The sequence below is a fragment of the Micropterus salmoides genome, unplaced genomic scaffold (genome assembly GCF_014851395.1).
Source record: "Micropterus salmoides isolate LMB-PRFRI ecotype aquatic unplaced genomic scaffold, ASM1485139v1 Ms_hic_scaffold_12, whole genome shotgun sequence".
NCBI classification, from domain to species: Eukaryota; Metazoa; Chordata; class Actinopteri; order Centrarchiformes; family Centrarchidae; genus Micropterus; species Micropterus salmoides.
The window spans coordinates 25,743,721-25,771,627 of record NW_024040263.1 but is presented as its reverse complement, the minus strand read 5'-3'; the positions used below and the strand labels follow the sequence as shown (position 1 = coordinate 25,771,627).

At 41.6% G+C, this 27,907-nt stretch overlaps 1 protein-coding gene across 1 annotated transcript; it reads right to left on the bottom strand.

The window, feature by feature from the left end:
* Nucleotides 1–177: 177 nt before the first annotated feature.
* Nucleotides 178–27,057, bottom strand: abcc6a (ATP-binding cassette, sub-family C (CFTR/MRP), member 6a). The gene is made up of 31 exons (XM_038714236.1): nucleotides 24,891–27,057; nucleotides 21,889–22,065; nucleotides 21,571–21,696; nucleotides 17,111–17,248; nucleotides 14,326–14,448; nucleotides 13,181–13,242; nucleotides 12,912–13,043; nucleotides 11,847–12,053; nucleotides 10,381–10,558; nucleotides 9,979–10,140; nucleotides 9,801–9,893; nucleotides 9,046–9,249; nucleotides 8,294–8,440; nucleotides 8,080–8,167; nucleotides 7,458–7,527; nucleotides 7,248–7,374; nucleotides 6,975–7,151; nucleotides 6,719–6,886; nucleotides 6,299–6,482; nucleotides 6,015–6,099; nucleotides 5,793–5,910; nucleotides 5,008–5,215; nucleotides 4,525–4,835; nucleotides 4,040–4,239; nucleotides 3,705–3,831; nucleotides 3,334–3,435; nucleotides 3,079–3,225; nucleotides 2,795–2,953; nucleotides 2,460–2,626; nucleotides 2,086–2,280; nucleotides 178–1,603 (listed from the first exon to the last, which is right to left on the bottom strand). The coding sequence occupies exons 1-31, from the start codon at nucleotides 24,930–24,932 to the stop codon at nucleotides 1,495–1,497; spliced, it is 4,533 nt and encodes a 1,510-aa protein (XP_038570164.1). The 5' UTR covers nucleotides 24,933–27,057; the 3' UTR covers nucleotides 178–1,494.
* Nucleotides 27,058–27,907: the final 850 nt, after the last annotated feature.

Here is a 27,907-nt window from a genome sequence, read left to right as displayed (position 1 = left end):
AGCTCAATCACATTACCACATTTGTCAGCTGTCATTTGAATTTGTCTTGGTCCTTCTGGAGCACAGCTTTCTGATAAATTTCTGTTTTTATTAAAATGTGCTTTTAAAGGGCTGAAAGAATTGACCTTTATTGATCTTGTCCCCAGGCTAATTTACAAAGACATTCAAGTATAACCGTATAGTAGATTCAAATCAGGTTTATTGTCCAGCATGATGGATGGATCAAGACAGTACATTAACAGTAAATTGTCAGTGAAAAATGAACAAGCTTGTTATAAAAAGTATAAATATAATACAATCCTCAGAATTTTAAGGACACTTAATACATTTTGTCGTATTACATAAATAAACTACAGGGTTTCTCGTACACTATAGTGTCTAAACCAGTAAGACAAAAACAGTAAATTCCTCTTCTCTTTGAAAATATCATAGGGTTCTTTCTTTGATTTTAGAGTAAAGGTCAACATGGACTATTTACAGTGTGTCATGTCAGCACCAAAAGAACAATACAGATTATTTTCTTCTCTTCTGTATATATGTGTATGGCCTGAGTAGTGTGGTGTAGGCAAAGACACAGAGATTTATCACTATTGTTTTGAAGAGACATTCTCTTCATTCATGGTGGTTTTCACTACCGGCGTCAGGTTAAATCTGACCAGCAAGGTCTCTATTGACTTTTTTATGTGTTTACTTTGACAGAAATACACAACAGCCACAACATAGTTGGACGACTGCTAATGTCTTGGCTCATTTCAATGTTTTCCTCTTTTACCCTGACATATAAAAATTCTAAATTGGCTGCTTCCTGCTGAAATTTTGAAGGCTTTGTAAACCTCACTTCCCCTGTGTTTGCCAGGGTGAACCTTTTTGAAGGTTAGTGTGTCAGAGTATTTCCTGTCCCAGTTTCTGGGATAAGACGACAAAATAGATATCAATTTACAGTTACAAAACTGCCTCTTTTTTTGGTATACAAGGCTAAAAAAAGTGTGAGTAAACATCAACATTTAAGCCTGAGACAACATCAAAAAATATCTCTTGTGCTTTATAACACTTACAAAAACTACAAAAATAATATAGCTCCCATTGAAAAAGAGAATGAAAATCCTTAAGATGCGCGGAACTCTTTCATTCCAGCTCACTGGCTTAATCCTTTCATGGAATAAATTGACTCCCCTACTCAATATACAATAATTATAGCTTGAAAACTTAACAGTCAATCCACTGTAGCATCTTTCTGAGTGTTCATCATCTGAGGTTAACAATGTCTTTTCCTGACTTAGGACAGCTTGTCTGTGTGTGTTTATATACCAACATATAGGGACTGCGTCAGCACCTGCTCTTGAGATTCACTGACAATGCCCTCCTGGAGAGACGTTTTAAGCTGCCACAAAGCTTGGAATGGCCCAATGTAACGTATGTTGGAGAGCCACACAAACAAGGTGTCACATCTGTACACCAGGGCATCAGCACCATGGTACGAAGCCCAGTGAAGACCTAGACCAGCCCAGATTCCCGGCACATTTGGTAAAACTGTCCCCGATGTGCGATGAGGTTGGCTGGAGTGTCCATCTCAGAAATGTGGCCTCTGTCCATGACGATAACTCTGTGAAGCAGCAACAAAGGAGGAAGACAGCTGTTAGATCCTGCATTCTTTGTGACACCTGATTTATGTGTGTTATAAAGCTGTGGGTGTCCAGGCTGATAACTGGCCTTGTGATTAGCATTTGGTTAATTGTCATTAGTGGATTGTAGGGCTGCGATTGAACATTAATTTCTTTAGAAAATCATATAATTTTTATAAATAATCTTGTCTATAATATGTCAAAAATGAGAAATGGTTACAGGTTCCCAAAGTAATGCCTTTCCATGGCATATTTTGCCAGACCAACAGTTAAAAAAAGCTATTCAGTATTACAGTGATGTGAAAAAGGCAAAAGCAGTAAATTCTCAGATGTGAGAATCTGTAACCATCAAATATTTGGTATTTTACTTGATAAATGACTTTAAAATACATGCCCTTAATACGTTTTCTGTCAGTCCACTAAATACCACAAAATATCGACTACTTAGCAGACTGTTATGTACCTAGTATAGTCCATGATAGTGTTAAGGCGGTGAGCAATGGTCAGGACAGTGCAGTCTTCAAACTGTGTGCGAATTGTTGACTGGATTAGTGTGTCTGTCTCCAGGTCCACAGCAGCTGTTGCCTCGTCCAAAACCAGGATCTTGGTTTTCCTCAGCAAGGCCCTGGCCAGGCACACTAGTTGGCGCTGACCCAGACTACACAGACAAAGGGGAGTTGGAGAGAGAGGGACAGATTCACATGTTAGATTCAATCCTGTATGTATCCTGCAGCGTTGTGTGGATATCCCTGTAATGATATAGCAGTGACTGACAAGGCAAAACAATGGCTTGTGGATATCTGCACTGCAATGTGTCATATCAGGGTACTCGCGTACCTGAGGTTTTCTCCTCCCTCTGAGCATTCATGGTTGAGTTTGTCAGGCAGATTAGAGACAAAGTTTTTGAGGTGAGCGAGCTCCAGTGAACGCCACATCTCCTCATCAGTGTAGGTGTCAAAGGGGTCAAGATTCATCCGGAGGGAGCCTGAGAACAGCACGGGGTCCTGGGAGAGAGGACAGCAGATGTTGCTCATCACCAAACTGTCCCGATTGGTTTCAGGATTAATACAATTTAGAATGGCTTATTTCACACTGGATATGTATTGCAGCTATTGCAAACAGTTTATGTGATGAAAGCCAGAGCTCAGTTTCTGTTATTACTACTGTCTTACCTGAGGAATGATAGTAATGCGGGATCTGAGGTCATGGAGTCCGATGTCTGCGATGTTGACTCCATCTATGAAGATCTTTCCCTTTGCTGCCTCTAAGATCCTGAAGATTCCCAGAGCAAGTGAGGACTTCCCCGCTCCTGTCCTACCCACAATTCCAACCTGGAAAAAGTTTTTCATCAGAATTTATGTAAGACATAAGTCTGCAATTTAAGCAATTTAAGTGATCCAGGATTAAGACTGGTAAAGATTGCAACAAACAGCTTTGATCATTCAAGATGACTCACCCTCTCTCTTTCATGAATATTCAAGGTAATGCCCTTCAGAGCCAACTCAAGGCCTTTACGGTACTGCAGCCCGTAGTCCTGGAACTCTATAGTACCTCTCTGGGGCCAGGCCAGGGGCAAGGAGCTGCCCTCTATATTCCAACTGGCCTGAGTGAGATAATAACAACGTTTTTTATTGATGTTGGATTTAGTGTCCTGAGCAGTGATTTGATGCAGTACATTTTGTGAAATGTAGTATGTGGTGGGAACACTGACCTCTTTAGCAGTATCAGCATACTCATTGACTCTCTCCACAGAAACAATGTTGTTTTCTACATCAGTCCAGGATCTCACGATCCAACTCAGGATCCCAGTCACCTGCAATATCCAATGCAATGAGGTTTGCTTTAAATCTTTTTCTCTCCTGCACTCAAAATGCATTTGCTGACTGAGCAAAGCAACACAGCTCTATCCAGTTTAACCTCTTAACTGTCACATGCAACATGCAACTGGAGTGAATTCCCACAATGTTGTGTGGTGTATGAAATTGGCTGTCTTTAATTTTAATAAGTCGGGATTGGGAAACCTCCAGGGCTACAGTGTGGGAATGTGTGCGAGCGTGTGTGTGTGTGGGCAGAGCCTCTTACCTGGAGGGAGTGTGACACAGCCAAACCAACGATGCCTGGGCTCAGGGTGTTTTTACCCATTACAGAGAGAATGGCAGCAGCTAAGACCACACCATTGCCAACAAACTCCAGATTGACTGCCAGCCACCTGTGGATGTAACACTGATTTAGCTGTGGGAAGTCTAGTTCCAAAATGTGTCTTCATTACTAAAGCAAGGAGTAATTTTGTTTAAGAATGTAACATAAAGCAACCGCTGTAACTCAGGTAATCATCACCATCCATCATGAACTGTAACTAAGCAAATGAACGTATAAATGAAATTAAAGCACATTATAATAATCACATGTCATCTCACCGGGTGGCCACAAATCGGGGGAAGTAGGAGGTCTGATTGAAGTCGACCCTCGCATTGGCCTGCTGGATGAATCTGGGCTGCTCGCCAAAGGCCCGGATGACGCTGGCGCCCTGCACCGTCTCGTTGAAGTGGGTGTAGATGGGCGAGCGGCTCACAGCTTCAAGCCTCCGCAGCTGACAGGATGTGGCGACGTAGAAGCTCTGTAGCCCACAGTGGAAAAGTAAAACACCAGCTTTAACGAGTGAAACCAAAAGAGAGCACTGAGGGCTTTCCCATAATTCACAGTGGATGTGTGTAATATCTATGTCAGCAGGTGGGGAACAAAACACAAGTGAACGGCAAAATCAGCAGAGTTGGTTTTGGAGCCTGGAATCCTCCAATAACACACTGTAATGGAACCCAGCTCTTGCTAAGCTGCCTTTAACATAATGCTCTCAAAGAAAAGTCCAAAATCAAAGCCATTAGTGGCGAGTTTCAAAACGTACCTGGACAAAGGCGTAAAGCAAAGCAAGAGGCAGGATGATCACGGCTGCAAAAGGCGTCGCCATCAGCACAATGATGCACACCTCCATGAGTTTAAAGACATAGCTCAGCATCATCTTCAAGCCATCGGGGACCATGCAGTCGATGGCGTCAATCTCCTTTGCAAAGCGATTGAGTAGGTTGCCGCTGGGCGTGCACTCAAAGAAAGACATCGGAGAGCGCAGCACGTTGATCAGCAGGTCCATGTGCAGGTGGCGAGAGGCGATGATGCCGCAGATGGAGATGCCAACTGTTGTACCAAAGATTGCGACACCTGGAGAGAGGGGACAAATGTTTCATTAAATCAGAGCTGAGGACGACTCAGTTTTACCATCTTGTAGAAGACGACCTCAAATGAGCATCAACATTTCAGTCAAATGGAGCTACCCAAGTACCTATGTATTTATCTTTTCTAGTCTTTTTTTGATACTATGATGCTAACTGACCTTGTACAAAGCCCAGTACACCAAACACGGTCAGTTTGAGGTCAGTATCGATCTGGGTGCCGTTAACAATAGGATCGTCAGCCCACATGCTAAGCCAGTAGTTGTAGGCCAATGAGGCCCCCTGCTGAAAGGCGTACAGGAAGACGATGGGAATGATGATGGCCAAGCCGATTGTCTTGAAGTACTTTTTGTACATCTCCAACTTCACCTGTTGAGGAAAAACACAAAATAAGCTGTAAACACATATTATCTTTTAAGTTGATATGGTGAACAGTTGCCTACTTAGACATCAAGCAGTTATGGCACAGCCAGTTTGGTCCAAAAGTACTCTCCTGTTAGTTCTGCTTTGCTCTTCACCAACTTCTTAAGGAAATAACTGGCTCTTTGCTAAATGCTTCACTATGTTTACCAGCCAGTTGCTAAGTGTGTGCCTAATGTTTGGTGTTGAGCTGGTAGTGTACAGTGGGTCTAACAGCTGCCTGCTGCAGCCAGAAACCACACTATGAGAGCGGTGAGAGAGAACCAAAACAGTAAAGCCTGACAGCTAAACAATGAGACACTAAAAAGCTCCATGAAGCTGAGGCGAACTGTAGAATCAGGTGATCAATACGAGCAACCCCTACCACATACAAGTGATCCATTGTAAATATAAAAATACTGATTCGTTCAGCTTTGAAAAGATAAATGTGTGAATAGATTTTGGAGCAAAAAGGGACTAATGCCCAATTTCCAATAACCACTACAGGTGAATTCATCAATTCATTTTAAGCCGTTTCCAGCCTTACCCTTCCAGTCCGGGCCTTGTCAACCTCAGTCAGTTTGCCCAAGTCCTCTGGTACTTGTTCCAGGTCTGTTTCAGACACAGGCTCCATATTCTGCAGGTTGGTATTAGTGGTGTCACCCCTGGAGGATATGGAGAGACCAGACCAGTCAGTTTTGTAGAAAAGATGCTTGGGATGCCAAACATCCTATTGACAGTTTTAATATTTACACGTTTGTTTACACACCCAATGAGCTGCTCCTGTGACAGGTCTCTGGAGAAGGGCATGAAGTCGACCATGCTGAGACGAGCATTTGATCTCCTAGAACCAGCTTCAAGAAAAGGACATATTGGTTTGTAATTATAATGAATCTTTTTTAGACTTATGTTTATAAATATTATAATATATTATAAAATATCTTCTTGGCTGCATTCAATGAAGTTTATTTTTAATGTCATTTGTTTTTTAAAAACTGACAAAATCAATAGACAGAACTTGTCTTTGAATTTCTTGCAGAAATGTCTCCTCACCTCTCTGTATAGCGCTCTCTTTTCGCTCTGTGCTGGCGAAGGTGTGGATGAAGTCAGCAAAGGCACCATGGCGGCTGAGGAGCTCCTGGTATGAACCACTCTCTGTGATTTCTCCATCTACCAGGACGAAGATATGGTCAGCCTGCGGCAGGAAGCTCATCCCATGGGTCACCAGGATGCGGGTCTGTGTAGCAAGCCGCACAAGTCAGAAAAATAAGATGTAAGGGCAATCCAACACTAATTTGAGGCTTTCTTGAAAACAAAAAAATGTCAGCAAAGTGGTGGTTTCCTTATTATGATAACAATAGCGCAGGTCACATGCCTGTAAGTGGTTTAAGTGTTGTAAAGCCATGTTTTGACTCTTTGCAGCTGAATTGAACAGACTTAATTGCACATTGCAGGTTCTGTTAGATGTTTTACCTTATCTCTAAGGACACCTTTGGGTCCAATGACTTTGTCAAAGATGTGTTGACCCACATGTGCATCAACAGCAGACAGCGGATCATCCAAGAGGTAAACATCAGCCTTTCTGTAGACAGCCCTGGCCAGGCTTACCCTCTGTTTCTGCCCACCTGAGAGGTTCAATCCCTGTATGGACACAGATATTATAGTTTAGATAAAACTCAAAAGATTTGGAGACAAAAATCATGTATTTTCCATTTATGAATTTCCATACCTTCTCTCCAATTTCTGTAGCATCTCCAGCAGGTAGGATTTCCAGGTCGGGCAGCAGTGCGCAGGCCTCTAGCACTCGGTGGTACCATGTCTTCAGTTTCTCCCGGCCAAATATGATGTTGTCTTGGACTGTGGCGTTCTGGATCCAGGCCTGTTGGGGCACATACGCCACAGAGCCCTGCAAAGACAGATGTCAAACGGGAGGCTGTCAATATTTATTAAATGAAACCCACCACTATGAATAGAGCTTGCACATGGAACATAAGCTCAGTACCTTAACAGAGACACTCCCACTTCTTTTCTCTGTTTCACCAAGCATGGCGGACAACAAAGAGGACTTTCCACTGCCCACATGTCCAACCACAGCGACGAGGGAACCTCGTGGCACATGGACGTTGATCCTGTCAACAAAGAAAGGAATTTTACCGTAAGTCTCCCTCGGTTTTTATTGTATTGTTTTTAATTCATTTTTCATAACTCATACCTTTTAAGACACGGAGGGCCCTCTGCAGACCAGCTGAAAGTGCCATTTTCTATCGCCACGTCTTCCCCATCTAAACAAGAAAGAAAGATTGCGGAAAATGAACAAAACCTGCAATGAACACAGAAGACAGGACGTGTTCTTTCAACCTGAGCCACAAACAAACTTTCAAAACAAAATTCCCCCTTGAAGTTACTCGTCAGGGTGCAGCCTGGGCGTAATTACAAGTGAATTTACTTAATCATACAAATTACAGAGTTGTTGCTTTTCACAAGCTGTTTCAGGAAGTGTTGACAGATTACAGACAGAAGAGTGCAGTTTTTTTTTTTATTCCTCTATGAATCATATGTCTGAATTGATGCTGTGATTTATGTTCAACCACTAAATGGGAACATCCTATAATTACCCTGTCTACCAGTCAGCCCTGGACTCAGAAAGTGACAGTGCACATGATCCATACAAGACTGTGGTACTCCACAGATATAAACAACAAAATCTTGTGGGCTGCTTATATTGATTATGACTATGATTTCAGGCAGGATGGGGAACAAATTGTGGAAATTGTATAGTAGTATAGTAGTTTATTCATTCAATGTAATATTTTACATATGGGTGAGGTTCTTACCAGAACTCAATGGAGCCTTTGAGACATTGTCCACTTTGAGTTCCTCTGAGCACAGGTACTTTCCCAGACGTCTCAGTGAAACCATAGCCTGAAACAGAGATAGTGGTTAGTAAACTGACCTATATCCCTCATATGGGACCACGTAAATATAGCTCATCAGGCACCATAGATGGAGTAAACAACTCAGAGCAATCGTGAGTGAAATGTGACCTACCTGCATAGTCGTGCTTATAGCAAATGGAAGCTGGCTAAGTGGAGTCTTCAGGATGTTGATCAGCGCCATTGAGACAAAAACTTTCTGTGCATCCAGGACGTTCCTATCATCGAGCGTCACGTAGACTCCAAACATGGCAAAGGCAATCTTGGTGGGGGCGAAAGATGCAAAATATTACCTTTACAGGCAAAAACTTGTGTGATGGATGATCTTTAAAGACACAATTTTAGGGATAAGGCAAAGTCTCTAAGTGTCAATAAATCTCATTAAAAGACCACAACCAACAACAATGCATTAGTCTGTCTCGCAGTACTCTCTGACTTCCCCGCCCTGTCTGTGGCACTCAGTCCCAAGCCCCTTCGTTTCTCCTGAAGACATGAATCACAAGTATATAATTTCATCATTTGCCACGCTAGCAGCATGGCTCTCAGGATGGCAATGTTGATCTGCTGGTTGGTCGGTCCGAAGGTTCAGTCCAGACACAAAATATCTCAACAGCTGTTGGATAGATTAAGATGAAATTGGTACAGACATTCATGGTGCCCAGAGGATGACTCTTAATGACTTTGGGGATGCCATGACTTTTCTGCTAGTGCCACCATGAGATTTACATTTGTGGTTTTCAGCTACTGAATGGATAGCCGTGAAATTTGGTACAGACATTCATGTTGTGTCGAGTAAAAATATTAATTTGTCCAATACTTTGGTTTATGACCTTTTTATTAGTAGCTCTTTAAGTTTAGTGTTCTTACCAGGAAAGAAGAGGAGTTGAAGGACGCAATGGAAATGGAGTAAAGGATCTGAGACTTCTTCAGGGCTTTGAGCTCCTTTTCTCTGTGGCCCAAAACCTGCTCCAGGAAGGCCTTCTCCCAGGCATAGAATTTCAAGATCTTTATTCCATTCAGGATCTCATTCATCAGTCTGATGCGGCCATCCATGAACTTCATTTGAACCTCCTGTCGAGCAGACAAAGAGGGTTTTTTTTTTTACGTTTTATCATCAAAAATAAAACTATCCTGAGCTGAAACTGGGGCACAGTGACAATTACCAGACCAAAGCAAATACATGCATTTGTGAACATGGGTTTGTCTGCTCTTGTTACAGCTGTAGTTTTCCTGAACATCATGGAACTTGTTTAATTCAGTAAGAATTTATTGCTTGTTACATTTGAGTGATTTTTATGACAAGGAAACAACAAAGGGCCAGGGATGCGGTCACTGCATTCAAGACTAAGTTCGATTAAATTGGCATCCAAATTTATAGAACCGTCTGTTGTTTTTCCAAAGAAATGAAAAATTATGTCTTCCTACTGCCCACCCTTCCCTTTCATTGTTTTTCAAACACATTATATGGGGCAGACATCAAAAGGACAAGAGAGAATGTACCATCCAGGCCAAACACCCACACGGCTCTTCAGCCACTATCTAAACCAGCTGTGGCATCCCTGACCTACAATAACATGCCAGATGTCAGGGATAGTGTTTAGGATTCCTGTAACAGCTTTTACCTGCAGCTTGCTTCTTTTCTTTGCTATGAATCCGTTGAGTGGAAAAATGAGAATGACAGTGGCGATTCCTGCCAAAGCTGATGGGCCAAGATGCTGAATAAAACAAAGAATACAACAGTGTCAAGGGCTTTTCAGTAGAAATGCAGAGGCATTGTAAAAACACTACATTTCGACAAACCTGCCAGAGGAAGAAGAGACAAAGAGCAATTTCAATAGGAGCCAGCCAGACAGCGTTGAAATACACCACAAAGTCCATGAGCTTCTGAGTGTCTGCTGAAACCAGATTCACAATCTCGCCCACAGTGCAAGTCCTCCTGGCAGCGCTGTTTATCACCAAAGACTGGATTGACAACAAAAGAGACAAAGACATTTTAGCCCTCAGTGCACTGTGTACAATATAAATTTACAACCCCGTAAAGATTTCAGTGGATTATTCATCTTAGGTAAAAGCTATTAATCATATGCTGTGTACTGTTTTCCTGTCTGGAAGGCGGGACAGCTTTTGTTTTTTCCATTTGTGACATAATTTATGTTGCGTCAAGAGGTTAGCGGCTACATGTCCATGGATACAGTTACCCACCTTCCTGTAAACCAAGCCCATAACAGCTGTCTTCACTCTCATTCCCACTGTGAAGCAAGTGTACATGTACTGATGGTTGAAGAGGGACTGGAGACAGCACAGCAGGAACATCAGAGTGGCGTAGAAATAGCCTTTCCACAGCGGAGCATCTTGGTCTCTCATGAAACCCAGAAGAAGACTGTGTGGAGGAAGAGAAGTAGAAGATTAATACTTTATACTTAATCAGGATGTTCAGCACACGTTCCATTTTTTGAGAATTATGACCACTTCTATGTATGCTTTTCCCTGGACAGTGGTGAATGATACAAATCACAGCAGTCACAGGTTTTTACCCTGTCAACATGATTTCTTTTTTTTAAAGTGTTTTTTCATTCAGTCTGGTATTATTTGACTTGCATCGTGTGCCTTAAACCAATGGCCTTGAGCGCCGCTGTGGCTGCCGGCTGACTGGTCCACACAAAGTAGCTCGGGTTGCACAACAGTGCTCAGCTTGTGGCCGGGCTGCCCTCGCTTGGCCAGCGGCTCCCTTATTGTGGTCCGACGACATTTCTGCCATTTAGAGCCTCCTCTCCCTCTCTGCCTGTCCTCCTTATTGGAGCACAGAGGGCTGTGGTCTCGTCTACTTTTCTTGCTCACAGCTCTGTGACCGTAATTAACACTTCCACTGATTCTGTGCTGTGCATCAACATTGTGCATCAACAACATTCCAGTCTGGCTAGTGGGTTGGTGCGGCGGGTGGCAACTCAGTTATGACCTGTTTTCACTGCTGCCAGCTTCTGTTATTGTTTGGTTGTCGGTGTCACAAATCATTGAAAATAGGACAATGAAGGTGATATCGGAGGTGATAACCAAGGAGTTGTTTACACATCTATCCATCTACACAGCGTTATTTTGTTTCTGCAAAATCTGTTTATTTCTATTTTCATACTAAGAAATTATAATTTCTTTAATTTAAATCTTCAAATTGTATTGGACAGTTCACTCCAAAAAAACACAATTAAATGTATTTTACTCTAGCAGTCCACCCAGGTAATTTCTGTGCTGAGGTAGCTGTCCTCAATACAGTGCACTCAATGCCCTTTGGTTTGTGGGAGTCCAAGCACTGAAAAAGTTATATTTAAAAAAACTCAACAACAACATCTCTTTCCAAACATAATGACACAGTTACTTGTGATAGTAACCTTCTTATGAGCAGTTTTTATTGGGAACGCCTTGTTATCAAAGTGCAACTGCATGATTTCTATCTGCATGCAGAATGTGCAAGCATGTACACAAGAACATTTGTGGATTATCTTGTTATTTTGGGGGGTGTCTGCACCACAAACCAAATTCCCCTGAGCTTACTGGGTTGAGATAAAACTGATATCTCCAGACATTGGCGAATCACACCGCAGCTGTTTATTGCCAGATTGCCCTCATGGTGAGAGCAGATTTAGGTTTTGGTGCACCCTTGCTTTTAGTCTTACCTGAGCACCTGGGGGATGGCGAACATGAAGGCATCGTGGAATATGATACACAGGGTACCGTTCAGAAAGTATGGACCAAACTTCCGTGCTAGCGTCCTGAGCAGGAAGAAGCCAGAGCTCTGCTTCTTCTGCAGCTTCCTGAGAAGCTGAGCCTGGTCTGGCAGTCTGCCCCCCAGCGCCACACCCGACGCCAAGGCCTTCTCCTGCCTGCCAGAGGGAGAAAAACGCAGTTACAGACAAGACAGCTGTGTCCGAGATGCCCCAACATGGCGCTGGCGCCTTTTTATGTCTTCAGTGTGAAACAGACTATTAAAAAAAAACTGTTGTTATTCGTACCATCACTGATGGACGCAAGAATTCACCAGCAGCAGTAAAAAGCATTGTTCACTGACATAATTATTGGACTTAACGATAGATCTTCAAAGCGCTGTTAACAAGCTTTAAAAACAACACAGAGCGATTGTCTTGAAATAATGTTACTATATGTCCTCAAGGGACTCCTTTGGACTAAGTCATGCTCTGCTTGTGTCATTAATTCAACCAGCACCATGCTGACATGTGGCCACATTGCAGTAAAATGGAATTGATTCTTTGGCTGTTAAGCTGTGACAGTAGTGAGAGCTGTTTGGTGGATCACAGGCCTGTGGCAAAACAGAATGAGCCAGAGGAAACAAGACAACATGTGTATGTCCTGCACATGTCTCTTCCATGCAAAGATTGGCCTTCTGCTGCATATTTATTCATGAAACAACTATTAGTTAATAAATCTGAGATTAGTCAGCCAATCACAACGCTCAAAAATCATACAATGTCTTAAAGGAGCTGGGGAAGTTGTTATTTTACTCAACAACTATTGGATGGATTGCCATAGAATTTGGTGTTCACAGTTTTGCCTCCTTCAGGATAAACTGTAATAACTTGTAACATGTTAGCCTTGTAATTATGACATTCTTATTAGACTCTTTGTTTTTAATCTGTCTTTTGTGATTCTCCCAATTTTATGAGCATGCAATACTAGATTCCTGGGGTTAAACTGCCAATTAACAGTTATTCAGGAGTTCTCACTTGTGAAGTTTGGCACATTCAGCTGTCCAGTCCTGTTCCAGCTCAGAGATGATTTTTTGTGACGTGTCTTCCTCCCTCAGGGTCCACAGGTCCTCTGCCACCAGCGGGGCACGATATCCTTTCACAACAAGCCTGAGCAAGGAGCGTGGAGATGATTCACACACATGATCGTCAACAAAACACACAAATTATCGTAAACAAGTACAAACTGTTGCTGTAGTGAGTCAGCTGAAGCCTAAAAATGAAGGGGTTTTGAAGAACCAACTTACCCAGTGAACCACCAGAAGAGAATCTTTGACAGGAAAGAGGCATCTTTCACTGGACAGGGATTCTGCAACAGATTAAAGACCAGACTCACTGTTGTTTTCGCAGTAAATCTCGCAGCGCTTAAAGGCTTTCGAGACATACACAGCTTCACAGAGGCTCTCCGTTGACAGTTGAATGGTGTACTTGTGAGGAGTGCTTTTAAAGAATGCTTTGAATGTGTTTTAGACAAAGCTGTACAGTCAGGTGGCCCATTGTGGGGAGCAGAAGCCATGAACTCCCACAGGACAGAATAAATAGAGTTCAGTGTTAGCGCAGGGTGAAGATGACGTTTTGAGGTCTGGTGCAGACAGAGCGGAAATGTGTCATAACTGTCTAACAAGTGGATACACACACACACACGCATGCACAAACAGAAAGTTTGTCCTCTCACGCATGCTTTATGGCATCACTCCACCCTGCCACCCCCTCACCAGGGTGTTTGCTGTTTCATTACTAGCACTCTTGCTCTTCATCCCTTCGCTTCCTCTTTTCCTGTGAGTAACTCTAACCAGAGCGTGGGGCAGAGAGGAGAAAGAGGTGGAGGAAGAAGAGTAGGACACACCAAGGAGCGACCAATGGGTGTGTCCCCCACGCCAGACTGCGGCTTCTGCATCCTCAGCCTCCTCACCACTGGCCAAGAGCTTGTTAGGGACTTTTCCAGCTATTTTGATTGTTTATAACCAGGGAAATATTACAGTGCCCTGTCTGTTTGATTGATTAGATGCTCATTTTCATTCACCTGTCAGCCGGACTTGCTATTTTGAGCTCGAAAAACGTTGCCAGGCACATGTTTGATGGGATAGTGAGATCTGCATTAGGTAATGCCTGTGCTGTTGTGGAGTCACATATTATCCAGTCGTGTTGATGGTATGCAGGAGAATGACGACAAACACGCAGCCGCACTCATTCACACTCCCTTCATAAGAAGCTAAAGCGGTGAGGCGGGAGTGGGAAAGGAAGGAGGTAGGAAGGTGAATCACATCATTTCCTCCAAAAGGGAAAACTGTCCTAACAACAAAAGTTGAAAACCACAAGACAGCTCAACCATTTCCTGTGGCTCACAGTGAACGTTTTTTGACGGAAGTGGGATACATTCTCCTTTGCCTACCTTTTCCAAGATGGGTTTTCCTTCTGGAGGTTGGTCAGCAAAACAGCACAGGAAGAGCTGGGCCAGTTGGATTGTGAAGTAGGAGAAGAAGGCGAGGTATCGTACAATATCAGAGGCAATGCCCTGCGAAATAAGAAAACACAGATTAAAGAGACTGCTGTAGAGCTGAGTTAGAGTTCCTTCAGTTTATTCGTTTTAAGCTATTCCAGACTAGTTGCGCAAGTTAGACTTTTAATTAAGGGATCCAATTAATTGGCTTTTGTGGCCGTGCACATACCGCAGAAAAATAACATTGTCCTTACATTGGGACATTTTTAGGGATTTTTGACAAGATCCAAATGTGTTTTGTTTTTTTCATCTCTTTCAACTTAACAAATCACAACATCCTGTGGCATACAGTGTATTACACTTCACTGTGGCTTTGTGTGTAGTTTCACAACAACAATTTCACAAAAATATTCATTACATGGCTTTTCCCATGCTTACACATTGTATAGCAGAGGATGTGGTTTATACACCAAGATCACAGGCACAATAAAGCTTATTTTAGCCCTTTATGCTAAATCAAGGGTGAAAACCAAAAGTCTTTAATGGTGTACTTTATATAAATGACGAGACAGTTAAACCTGCCTCTCAGTCACGCTAATAGCCTATATCTGTAAATAGGGAGATTGTGTTTTTACATAAACCAGCAACCTTGCTTTCAGTCAAGGGATTAGCTGCAATATTAACCACTCAGAGAACTGGGTCTGCCACAGCCAGTCTGTTGTGCAACAGTAGGGTGTGCATGAGAATCAGAGTCATGGTAAACAGTAAAGTGATTTTCTCTGTAACGTTTAGTGCTGTGCCCAGAAAGGAGATACGAAGGGGCCGAATGGATCAGGCCACACAGTAAAAAAACAGGGTGATGATGGCCAGAGAGTGGGTGGCAAAAATGTAGGTCAAGCAACTAAGAATGGCCAAGAGTCCACAAACATGAACTCGGTCAACTTGAGCCTTCAACACTGCAATGTGAATTAGACACTTTCTTTATAAATATTTACAAAATGTGTCAATACAATATGTAAATGTGAGCTGACAGTAGAGGGACAAACCGCTGAGCTGTGCTACAACTCTACAGTTTTTAAAACCATCACAAGAATACTTAGCAACAAGAAAGCAGCGGGAAACAACCAGCCTGGCTCTTTCCAAAGGCAACAAAATCCACCTACCAGACCCCTTGAAACTCACTAACAAATTATATCTTGTTTAATTCATACAAAAAAAAGTGACCAGAAAACAGACAGACACATAACCCTACACTGTTTTATTTCTACTTTTTTTGTACGGATTAACTGTTTATTATCGAGATTTAGATATGCCCTTAGGCGGATTTTGTTACCTTTGGACAGAGCCAGACTAGCTCTTTCATGAACGTATCGATGTTCCCAAGGTCCCCCCCCAACCCTGCCCCTACCCCTAACTCTAGAAAAACATAGGACCCTTTGTCATGTTACCATTATGTCTAATTTAAATGTGGGGAAATGTTGTAAACATAGGAATGACCCTGCTCTTTCCCCGTTTCCAGTCTTTGTGCTAAGCTATGCTAATTCGCTTTAGCTAGCAGTAACTTCATATTTATTGTACAGACATGAGTGGTATCTATCTTTTCATCTAACTCTATGCAAGAAAGTGGTAAGTTTAATGTTATTTCTACTAAATGTTGAAGCAGCAAGCAGCTCTTCTTACTCCATCTTGTTGATTTTTGTAGCTGTATTCATGATCTCCGGTCCAACTTTCACTGTATTTTCGGCAAATCTGACACTGCAGCATACCATTTAATTTCAGTATTTAATGTCTTTAATGAAGTAGGCCTACCTAGTGTATAGTGGTACCATTGACTCCCATGACCAAGAAAAAGAAAGGACAAAAGAATTCGAATGCAGATGAATGTGCTTAATCAAGATGTAGATATAAGCTATATGATGGAGAAATATATGGGCGGCCACATGTGTATCCTATCTCTTCGCGTGTGGTTGTATGAAATGAAAACATCTGTGTCAAAATTATAAATGGCCTTGCATTATGTGTGGATGCATAGATTTCCATCTGGCTGTGTTTACAGCCGTGTAGGCCCATAAACACAGCGCTGACGTTCCTCTGGTCTGACCCTGGGCTGCCATGTCTCACCAGCATTTATCCCAGGGCCATCATTACTCTCCCCCAAGCAGTGTGGGAATGTCACACCGAGGACGATAAAACAGAAATATGGATGTGTGTTTGTGTTTTTATAGAAATGCAAATGCGACTGCCCCATGGCTGCATGTGCTTAAATAGAAACTTCCCCCATACAACAATGATTGCAGTGTCTGACAGGAGACACAGGAAGAAAGGGAAAACTTAAACACACACAGGCTTGACCAGAATTGGCAGTGTCATCCTCCAACACTTGGTTAACTTTAGGTTACCTTGGTTGAAATTGGAGGATGAAATAGAAACTCTTTGCTGACACAGGGTATCTCAAGCTGTGCTGCTGGAGTCTCGTGTCTAGACTATGGGTAGGATTAGATCTGATTAGATATCCCTGCACAGTGTTTTAAAACTGCAGGTTCACTGAGTTCAAACCTGACAAACACATTCTCTTTGGCTCTGAATTATCCCTTATTTTCAACATAGACCGTACTGTTTTTTGGATGCTTAGAATATACAGCATCATATATTAATACATACGACGTGATGATATTTTTATTAAATGGTGTTGGTATTGTGCTAATATTCCATATTAATTAATAGGCTAAAGACATACCTCATCCATGGCCAGCTGGATCTTAGCTCTTAGAGGCACCAGGGAACAGACAACAGCCAAGACCCAGAACAGGAAGAGGAATACAGAGGAACGACAGCCTCTTACTCTTTCCAGCTGGATGATGCATAAGGCCAAGATCTAGAGAGAGAGACACACAGAAAGACTTAATTTAAGAATTCACTCTTAGAGCACAGGAGTGGAAACAACTCTATCCCAGAGCCAGAAAGCAGAGAGCCAAAACCCAAATCTGTGATGACATGTTTATGAACAGCCTAGAGGGACTTCACTAACAACAAGGACAGGAAAACGTATAATTGACTTTTTGAACCCAAACTTATTCACATACCAATTAGCTTAATATTACAGCTACTATCAGTTCTAAACTTCAAAGCAAGCTATTTTCTTTTTGTGGTAAATATTTAGTGAAAATGGAGTAGTTCTAGCCATGATCTCATGCAGCCAGTGGTTATTTTGAGAAAGAGCTTGGGTTCCTGGGATTTCCCTGGTTGCAACAGCAGATGTGATGTGGCTGACTTCCGCTTATAAAAGATGACACAAGTATGGTAGTCGCATGCCCTGCGCACATTACTTAATGTTATTATACACTTTCATTATCAGAAACAATACAAAAATCTATACTATGATGCTTTCTCACAAATACAACTGATTCAGTGTTTGGACACGGCTGTCTGTTCTCATAGCTGTCACACATCTGCCATTGAATCACTATAATTGGTCCCTAACTGAGTGGTTGGCCAAGTGAGACGTCATGTTGTCATGCCAGCTCATCACCAAGTGGGGAGAAAGTGGGTTTAGGTTTTATAATGAGTACCACATTGGTTACTTTGGGATGAGCCATAGCACTGTCCTCTTATAAACTATAGTGGTCTGGTAATTATGTAAGCGCTTCACATCAACAACCTGATACTTTATGGGGCTACGTGTACAGATATCTGTGTTGTTCATGTGTTCTGGTCGACACAAACAACATCAGGGGTTCTGCTGTGGTGACACACTGATTATTTATTCGTGTGTTCATTCATTTTCCCTACACACACACTTGCCAGTCTATTGAAGGATGAATACGGAAAGACAGGCACTTACAATCATACCTATGGGGAATTTAGAGTCTCTAGTCCACCTAACTTGAATGTCTCTAGGAGCCAAAGGCATACCTATGGAGGGGATGCGAACACAGGAACAACATGCAAACTCCAAGCACATGAACGTCCAAGAATTCCATGTGCCTTAGAGGTGAAAATGCTCTGATCACAAGTACACTAGTTAGTAACTGAGTAGTTTTCTACTTTCATATTTTTACTTTATCAACACAAGCTGCCTTGGTTGAGTTTTGACCACTTGGGGGCAACACAGCAAGCTGTAAACTTTGCCCTATTATCACCTTTCAAAGTTGATGTTGCGAACATGTTGGCAAACTTATGCTTATTTACATATGGGACTACAGATGGAAATTAGCTTGTAGCTACAGTCCGACATGTTTACATGCATGTATTCCATGTTTGTTCATTAACATGTACTGTCCCAATCAAATAAATAAATAAATTAAATATCCAGCTGACATCAAGCAACATCATTCAGTTGTGTAACAATTCTCCAGGGCTTCATCATTATGAATACATTACATATAGTCATTTAGAAATATTGATTACTGCAGCTTTAAGAAATAATTAAATCAAATAACAGCACTTTATGATGACTAAAATACAGTTTTGACAAGCTAAATATATTTTCCAATACTCCACCTTGATTTTTCCCCGATCAACCCAAGGGAAAACTTTATGTCCTTGACTGCTGGCAAGTCCTAAACTTATGAGATTGAGGCTGCATCAGCCCCAATCCAACCATAACATAAGTGAGGAAAATGTAAAGCTGACCTTGGGTCAGCATCTGAGGATAAGGACCTTCCTATTCCTAGTCTTCCGCTCTGACTTGCCATATTAATGCAAACCATAAGCCCATCTGTTAGTACAAGTCAGCGGGTGGCACTAAGTCCATCACAAAAGCATACCTTATAATTACATGGGAAGTGTGCCATGCTGGAGAAGGAAAAGGAGTTTTACGTCATGGTATTGCTGATTGCTGATTATAGTCAGTGTACTTTTCATCAATAGTGACCACGATTCGTTTGTGGGTTGACTGACTTGGGCAAAACTGTTCCCATAGATTAACTTGAGTGAAAAAGGCAACAAAACAAGTTGGTCAGAGCAACAAGAGCACAGTGTTCCAGGCCTGTACCCAGGGAACGAATGGTGGAGGGTGGCTACAATCGGCATAAAGAAAATGATATCCTTATAATAAAGATAGGTCTGGCAAATAGATGAAAAGACTGCTGACAAGCTCTTCATATGGTTTAGTAGATATTCTCAAAATAAATACACTTTTTTTGAATTGTATCCCTTGATACAAGAGATGTCTCAGTGTATTTTTACCCAAACAGGTGCTGGTATTTACTCAGAAGTCTGAAAAGACCACAGGTGGGAAATGTTGTCTGAGAGTGGGACTGTGCAGGACCTGTATAAGGCTGCAGAGAGAGGAGGCTTTGTGAGCTAAGCTATACGGCTCCTATGGGTCAGCTTAAGAGGCTCACTGGGCTACAGTAACCCTTCCTATCTGGACTCAGCAACCTTGTACTGCATTGCAATTCTTACATCACCTCTGCTGAGGATAAACAGCATTTAAAGCTTGCCATGCCACCCATGTTGTGAGCTCCACCCCTTTTCTCTTTGCTCCTACTGTAAGTATCATTTAAAATCTGCCGAAAATGAGTGGGATCAATGTTCTGAGAAACATTCAGGACTGTTTCCATCAACACAAGCCACTGAAAACATTTCTCTGATTGCACACCAGCCCTTATCTTCTATAAATAATGTTCTGTGGCCCACCCTACATGCCACCCTGATCCAGGTAGGGGTTTGGGTGGGGGTATAGTTTTATTCAAGATGTTTGGAGGGAGAAGAGACAAACAACATTTGCAACAAATATCTCATCTAGATAATTTACATCTATATCTGTGCGGGGCTTGCACTGATTTGTATCTAACCATCAATGTGCATACTATGAATTTGGGATTTAGGTTTTGGGTTTTGTTTATTCAAAACATCAGGCTCTTATTCCGAGGTAAATTAGATGAATGTTTTGTCCTCTATCTTTTCTTTCGTTCTATATCATTGCAATAATGTTGCACCTTAAATACAGTTTTGGTCAGAACAATGGTGCTTACAAAAGGAATTGGCCTCAAAACTTCCAGTCCAGCTGCACACCTGTAGCCTATATAAAGAATGAACCTTTCTATGTAATTAGCTTTAACATAGGCTACAATTATGTATCATCACCTTTGTATTCAGCGGTTTTGTGTTCTTTGAAGGTGAACCAAAAGTCATTCATATGAACTTGATTTAAAGCACATGATTAGTCAAGTCCACTGGACAAGTGATTTGCATGCAAGTACATAATTGCATCAACAATAAACTTGATGCAATAAACTTGAGTGGACAAGCACTGTCAGTCCAACTAAAGTTAGAGTGAGCCAACGGTCAAAAGAATAGGCCTCTAAATTTAAAATATTTTGGTTTATACACATTTTTGTCCTCTGACAAGTGGTCTCTCACTTGCACAGTACCTACCAATCGCATTTTTCATTGTATTGAAACTTTCCACATATGTGCGCACTCTGATTCCACATCAAATAGTAACTGTCTTTACTTATGTGCCCTGCACACTGATGACTGATGGTCAAATACAGGCTGTGTTTGCAGGGTACTGCAATATTTGCACTGCCTGCAACACTATAAATGTATCCATGGTTGTGCATCTTTGCACTTCAGTGTCTGGCCAACATACGGTACACAGGCTATATTTTCTTTCATTTGTCTGGATTTTAACACGTGAGCCAGCAGGACACAAGCTGAAATATTCCCAAAAGGAGAGAGGCATGTCAGATGTGCGATTTGAGCTGCAAATCAGTGTCATAGCATAGTTAGTAGTAGTTTTTTTTCCATACACAAACCATGGATGCATTGAGATTCTGTAAAACTAATGCACATTTACACGATTCCTTGACATTCACTGTGTATTATGCTTCCACCCTCTGATTCATTACCTCTTAAAACTTAAGAGATAACAGGACACATCTCATTTTCTTATCTAACTTGTCAAAGTGCTTTAGAGTAAGCAAGCTATTTCAATTATTTAGGGACCAGTCAACAGCTTTACGCCATCTATAGGTTTAACAGTCCATACAGATTTAGATTTAAGTGCTCTGTATGGAGTGCACTTTTGTCTGTATATGCATTAATTGTTTATTGCAATATTCACAAACTCACATATGCCAATATCCATGTTGAAGATAGACTTTGATTTATAGATTAATCACTTGATGCATTTTGTTATGAAGGTTGTTTAAGTCAAGAGTAAAACCAGGAAATAGCCACAGTATTTACCACAGTCATACTGCGTATGATGGGGCTGAGTAGGAAGACCATGTGCTGCTGGATCTCCTGGCTCCTTTCCAGCAGGATGTAGAAGAACTCCACAAAACCAAAGGAGGCCAGCAGAAAACCCAACACCTGACAGGAAATAATGGGAGATGGATTGGAGAAAATTTCTGGATCTACAGTCAATATATATCTGTTGATATTGAGGATATTGTTGAGAAAAACTAGCATAAATGTTGATTTTGAATCTGCTTTCAGTCATGGGAAAAACCTTGAACAATACAATAAAACACTATAGACTGCCAAAAGTCTGTGAAGTCTCACCATCTTGGCGGTGCAGAGGCAAGACATTCGAATGTGTCCGCGGTCATGGCAGTAGAGGTGAAGACAGTAGAAAGGGGCCAGCAACCACAGATAAATACAGGGGACCCACACCAGTACTGTGTTTTGGAAACACTGGGTCAGGTCTGGGTTGGCTGTGTACCACGTACGGTTCCAGTCCTACAACAAAGAGAAAGTAAGAAAGTCCAAAGTTCAGATCATGATATGCCAGAAATTGAGGTTAAACCGTGAGATTATATCCATCATCTGAGAAACAGAGCAGGTGAGGGTCAAGGGCAGAGGATCCAGACTTGGTGCAGGTCCTTCCTTTTATCCATCAAGGCAGTGGAGAGCGAAACCTCAGCAAGTCAACACAAAATGTGTCTGTGCCCAAAAAAACACCTCCTTTTGCTAAAAGCTGAGTCAGTTTGGGAATTTTTTTGACCACGTCTCTGGCTTGTTTCCTAATTTGAGTAGGACAATGTAAAATGTAAGGTCAAGGATTATACTAATAATGAAGCCTATAAACAACATAAATCCAAATCAGACGAGGTGTGTTGGGCAAATGCTGCCAAAACCTTGATATTACATAACAGCAGCAGAAGCAAGATAGCTTCTCTTTTCTTTAAAAAAACCATGAGGAGCTAAGTGGCTTGTTGTTGTCTTGCTTCCCTTGTTTATCACCTCACTGGCCTAATGAGGGGCAGGGTGTCTGGCTGTGCTAACGAGGCTGCCCTGCGGAGTCACCACAGGAAGTGGTTTAAAGCTTCTAGCATGGCGGAGCAGTCTGGCCCTGCTGGTAGACTCCCAACTGGGATACAGGAGAGAGAGAGACGCCACAATTGGTGGCAGCTGCAGGATCATTATGTAACGAGCATCCACCAACACCCCTGCCAGTGAACCACGGCCGGTTAGACGCACTTCACGCAGATAGATGCTGCTGCTCAGGGGGGCATGTCTCAACACGAATGATGATTCAAGTTTACCTTCAATCGCTAGTGTTTCCCACCTCTGGAGCCACAAGGGTCTGAATAGTAGTCTGACTGTAGGCGACCTGTTCAAATGAGTTTTTCCTGCCTCACCACTGGGTCACTAAAGTTTCACGTATAAATCTTGTAATGAACACACCATTTTGCACGTACTGTACTGGCGCTCTCTGTGAGCGGTGATGTACCTAAATCCATTTAAGTGATAAATCTTTTGAGAGGCAGTGAGTGGGAGGCTATTTTCGCAGATCCCTCTGACTTCTGCGGTCAATGGCAGGCAGATGAACAGAGTACTTTTATTTTTAATAAATAAATACAACTTCAAACCCTCTCCAAGCACTTTCTTGCGCAGTTTCTCATCCTTTGCCAAGGTGGTTGCAGTAAACTAGTAGATGCCAAAAGCTTGGATGCCTCAAGGTGTCTATTTATACCTGACAAGCACAGCGATGTGAAAGTAGTAGAGACTTACTGTACTGCATATTTGCTGATTGTCCAATTTTACATTCTCTATATTTGATGAAGCAATTAGGTGCCTAATATCAAGTTAAACAAAATAACTCTTACAATGGTGTCGTGAGGAAAACAGCATTATGCACCTAATGTGAGTATGTAGCATGTATGAGGTGAGGACATAGGCATTTTTAGAAGGCACCAATCACTTTTTCTACTGTTTCAGCTAGACCTTGTTCTGTTTTTCAAATTACAGGATTTAAAATGTGTCCACCCTAAAGCGCTATGTGTTTCTGGATCAAACCTCTTCTGCTGAGCTAGATTCAGTTCAGTTTTAAAGCCATGTAAATCCCCATCGCTACACCAAGGCTGTGACCAATGAGTAAGCAACGACGCTGTTCCAAAAGTATGTGTGTGGTTGATTACTAAAGTTAATATCGTAACTGAAGTTACTTTGCAGCCAACATGAGACAAAAACATCTGTTAAAACATCCTATGTGCTTAGTGATAGACATAATGTATCGGAGAACATCACATCTGTACTTTGAACTTTCCGAGCAAGAGAGTTAATTTACTTTCACTTTCTCACAAAAGTTGGTTGTTTTGAGGTTTTGCAGGAGCAAAAACAGAGAGCCATAATGAGAAACAGAAACAGAGAGGGAGAGAGGGGAAGAGGGGGAAAGAAGCAAGTTGGGAGCGAGTGTATTTAATAATTTTGGCTTTCCAGCTGGATCGCGGCCACTTTCGAGCTGGGACTCAGAATGTGGAGGTTTGCTAATATACAAAACTAAGAAACCTTTCCAACAGCAGAAGCTCACTCAGTGTGACGCATCTCCACTTCTCAGCATCTCATTGTGCTGAATCACAGAACAGAGTTACAGTAAACACCTCTCTGACACGCATCAAAGTTTAATTCTCCCATTCAGGCTCACTTTAGATTAGATTTCTAATGCACTCACGTATGTAGAGGCTGCAACCTGAGAAGGTCAGTGTATGCTATGATTTTCTTCCTGTGCTGCTGAGTGCTACCAGCTAACATTTTAGATTAACCTATCTCCTCTCTTCCTCTTCTACACACAAGCATATTATTATATATTGTTATGTATTTCATTCTATTACTCAGTAGTGAACAGTAAAAACCTGTCTAATGCTAATGAGCACAAGAACAGTATGCTAATATGGCTAATGCTAATGGCATTTATGACTAAATCACATTAATGGTCAGAATTAAACAAATTAACACAGCAAGTAAGCAAAATATAATAATTATTTCATTGTGTTGGGCATTTGTTTTTACGTACATTTACATAAACAACAGTGAATGATCATTTTTCATCATTAAACTTTTACATGCATTTTTCCTAACTGATATCGGCTTATATGAAATGAACATGAATTCTGTGACAATACAAACTTGCCTGATGTACCCTAAATATTAAACTCTTTATAACTGAACTGGATTATGATTCTACATGATGGGGAAAAAAAGATGCACACACACACACACACACACACACACACACACAAATAAATGTGAGTTCAGGGTCAGTGAACACATCACAAACTCACCCACAGAGGGTCCAGACCACTGAGTCTGCAAAAGGCATCCATCCACTTGCTTGCTCCTTCCTCCCTGATGCTCCACTTGCTGGGGTCGATCGGCCCTGCTCCTCACGCTGGGTAGCACACACTCAGTGTGTGTGTATGTGTGTGACAGGGGAGAGAGAGTTTACTAAATGTGTCCTTATTAGATTTTTCCTCTGTAGCTAATGGTAGTATATCTTGTGTTCCTGCCTGTCTGTCTGGATAGCACACTCTATGTTTATTAGTGTGAATGTGTCTGTGTGACTTTTCCTCCCTTTTAACAAAACATCTTCCCAGAATGAAACTCTGTTTCTGTCTGCCTCGCTGTTTGAACTCCTGCTGCCCTGGGATCCTGTGTCTTTCTGACTCTCACTCCGTCTGCCTGCTGTTTATGAGTGTGTCTCCTTGTTGGGTGGGTGGAAATCTGTCTCTCTCTCTCTCGCTCTCTCACTCTCCCACATCTGCTGGATTTTGATCAAAACACCACAGCTACTCCCCTCAATGGGATGACAGTCCCACACCCAGACACACTCCTCCCACTTTCACTCACTGCCCCTTACCTCCTTTCTCGCTCCTTCTTCCCCCACATCCCAAACCACCAGTCGTCTGACCACACAGTGTATGTTTGTGCACAGACATACCTTTCAAACTGAGACCAGTAACACTTAGATTAATGCTATTCTATATACTCAAATCAAAAATATTAACAACTTTAGTCACTGTTGTGTCACATCTATTCATGTATCACCAGTGTGATGCAAAGCTGAACATATTTGCATGTGTGTGTTGAACCCCTTTATAAGTGGACACTAGCCCTAACTTATAACATATTGGATAAGCCACAAATTTATGTTTTTCAGTAAGTATGTATATTAATTTGATTGTTATTGTTGAGTGGAAAATGTAGAGTCAACTCAATGGTGCAAAGCATCACATGCAGTTCCCAAGTATGGCAACGAACTTGCTGATATGGGAAGAAAAGAGAACATTTTTGGTTAATAAGTCATCTTATTGTACCAAAACTTGCAATGTAAGTGGAAAATGTGACATCATCACTTAACTTCACAAAGTGTCACAAAGTGTCATGTTGAATTAGAGAGGAGTTAAGTTTTGGCCATTTTGTTAGTGAAGAAACACTGAAGATGATGGACAACAGTGACATTAACAGTAAGTAATCAGTACCATTATGTGTGTGAGGGCATGCGTGTGCACAGTCTGGCATACTGAAATTCAGGGACACACTTGCCTTATTAAATTAAAAACACAACAAAATTCTGTCTTTAGACATATGCGTACACTGTCTAAGCACAAAAACAAGAGTGTGGGTCATTGAAGCTCTTTGTAGTCTGCTGAAAAGCATCGTAGAATGGCGTGATGATGGTCACTCTGGTGACACTGGGGAAAACTTCAGCACAGCAGCTGTGCAGGAAAGTCTGACACCGTCTCGACTGGGACTAACACTACCACCTCCATCATCGCCGCAGAGAAGAAACATGGAACGTTTGGCAGCGGTGCAGACCACCACCAGGCCCTGTGTCTCGCCATGTGCAAATATGAGATTATTATTCTTTTAAAAATGAGTCATCACTTTATGTTTCTCCACCAGACTCCTCAAGAGAGTGCTTTTTATTCAGCACTTCAGCTAGCTCCTGGCGCAAAATGATCAGAATTATGTAACATGACACGTGAACTCATTTGAATGTAAAATTCTTCTAAAAGTTGGATTTGAATGAGTTGTTTTATTGTGCAACTGGAGGTGACATTAAGACAGGAAACTGGAACTATAATTGTGGTAAAAATGTGTGTGTGTTGGGCGTGCTTTGTTATGAAGTGTGGTCAGAAGGTCAGAAAGATCCAAATGACCGTTGGCTGTCCCCAAAGTTTATCCTGCTGACTTCAACATTAAACAATTGAAGATTAAGAGAAAAGGAAGGTAACATTTTACAATACGGTACACAAAAGTGGGAGAAGTTACTGAAAAACGAGTGAGGAACAAATCAGGAACGACCTGATAATTCTTGTTAATTGTAGTTACTGTTTATCTCAGAATTGAGGACTGTATCTGATCGTTATTGGAGAACAGAGTGAGAGATACTATATCTATGAATCATGACATAATGATTAGTTCATAAATATCTATGAATCAGCATGCTAACCACTTTCTTCATGAGTCGTTCCTGGTTAATCAACCACTGTGTGGCACAAACCTGGGAAAAAGACTGTCTATTTACACAACTCAACAGCTGCTAAGGGAATTTGATGTGGGTTTATGTTTTTTTTTTTAATTAAAGCAGAAATTTCATGATATGACATGTCTGTTGTAAATCAGACCTTTATGATCAGCCATATAATTTTAGAAAGGAAAAATCTAATACCGACAAGAGCTTGTTAAACAATCCTGTAAGCATGTCACAGGTGCAGTCATCACGTAAACTTAATAATTATTATTATTATACTCGATGAGATAAGAAGGATTACTTAGCAACTACTCAGTATAATGTATCACTTTACTTGAGGTTGCACAAAAAGAGCAACTAATGATTAAGTAACGAGTAATTAATGAATTGTTGCTAGTTATGTGCCACTCAGTGGCTGCTTAATCATTAACCAGGAACTACTCATGAAGAGAGTGGTCAGTATGTCGAGTCACACAGTCATTAATATAGTATCTCTCAGTCTGTTCTCTAGTAACTCTCCATCATCATGTAAACAGTCCTACATTCTGAGATATTTATCTTTTTAACAAATAAGTAATTACCAGGTCATTCCTGATTCATTGATAATTATTTGCAATTTTGTGTAACGTGTTGTAAAGTGTTACATGAATTAGCAACTGGTAACAAAGCCTAATGTAAGTTTCAGACAGACCTAAACAAAAAAGATATCAATAGTCTAACCGACTGTTGTGTTATGTCTCAGTCCCACAGCCTGAGTGGAGTGTTGCCTCCACCAAGAAATGGTCCGAAACACCTCAGGCAGTGTACCACAACCATTGGGGTGGG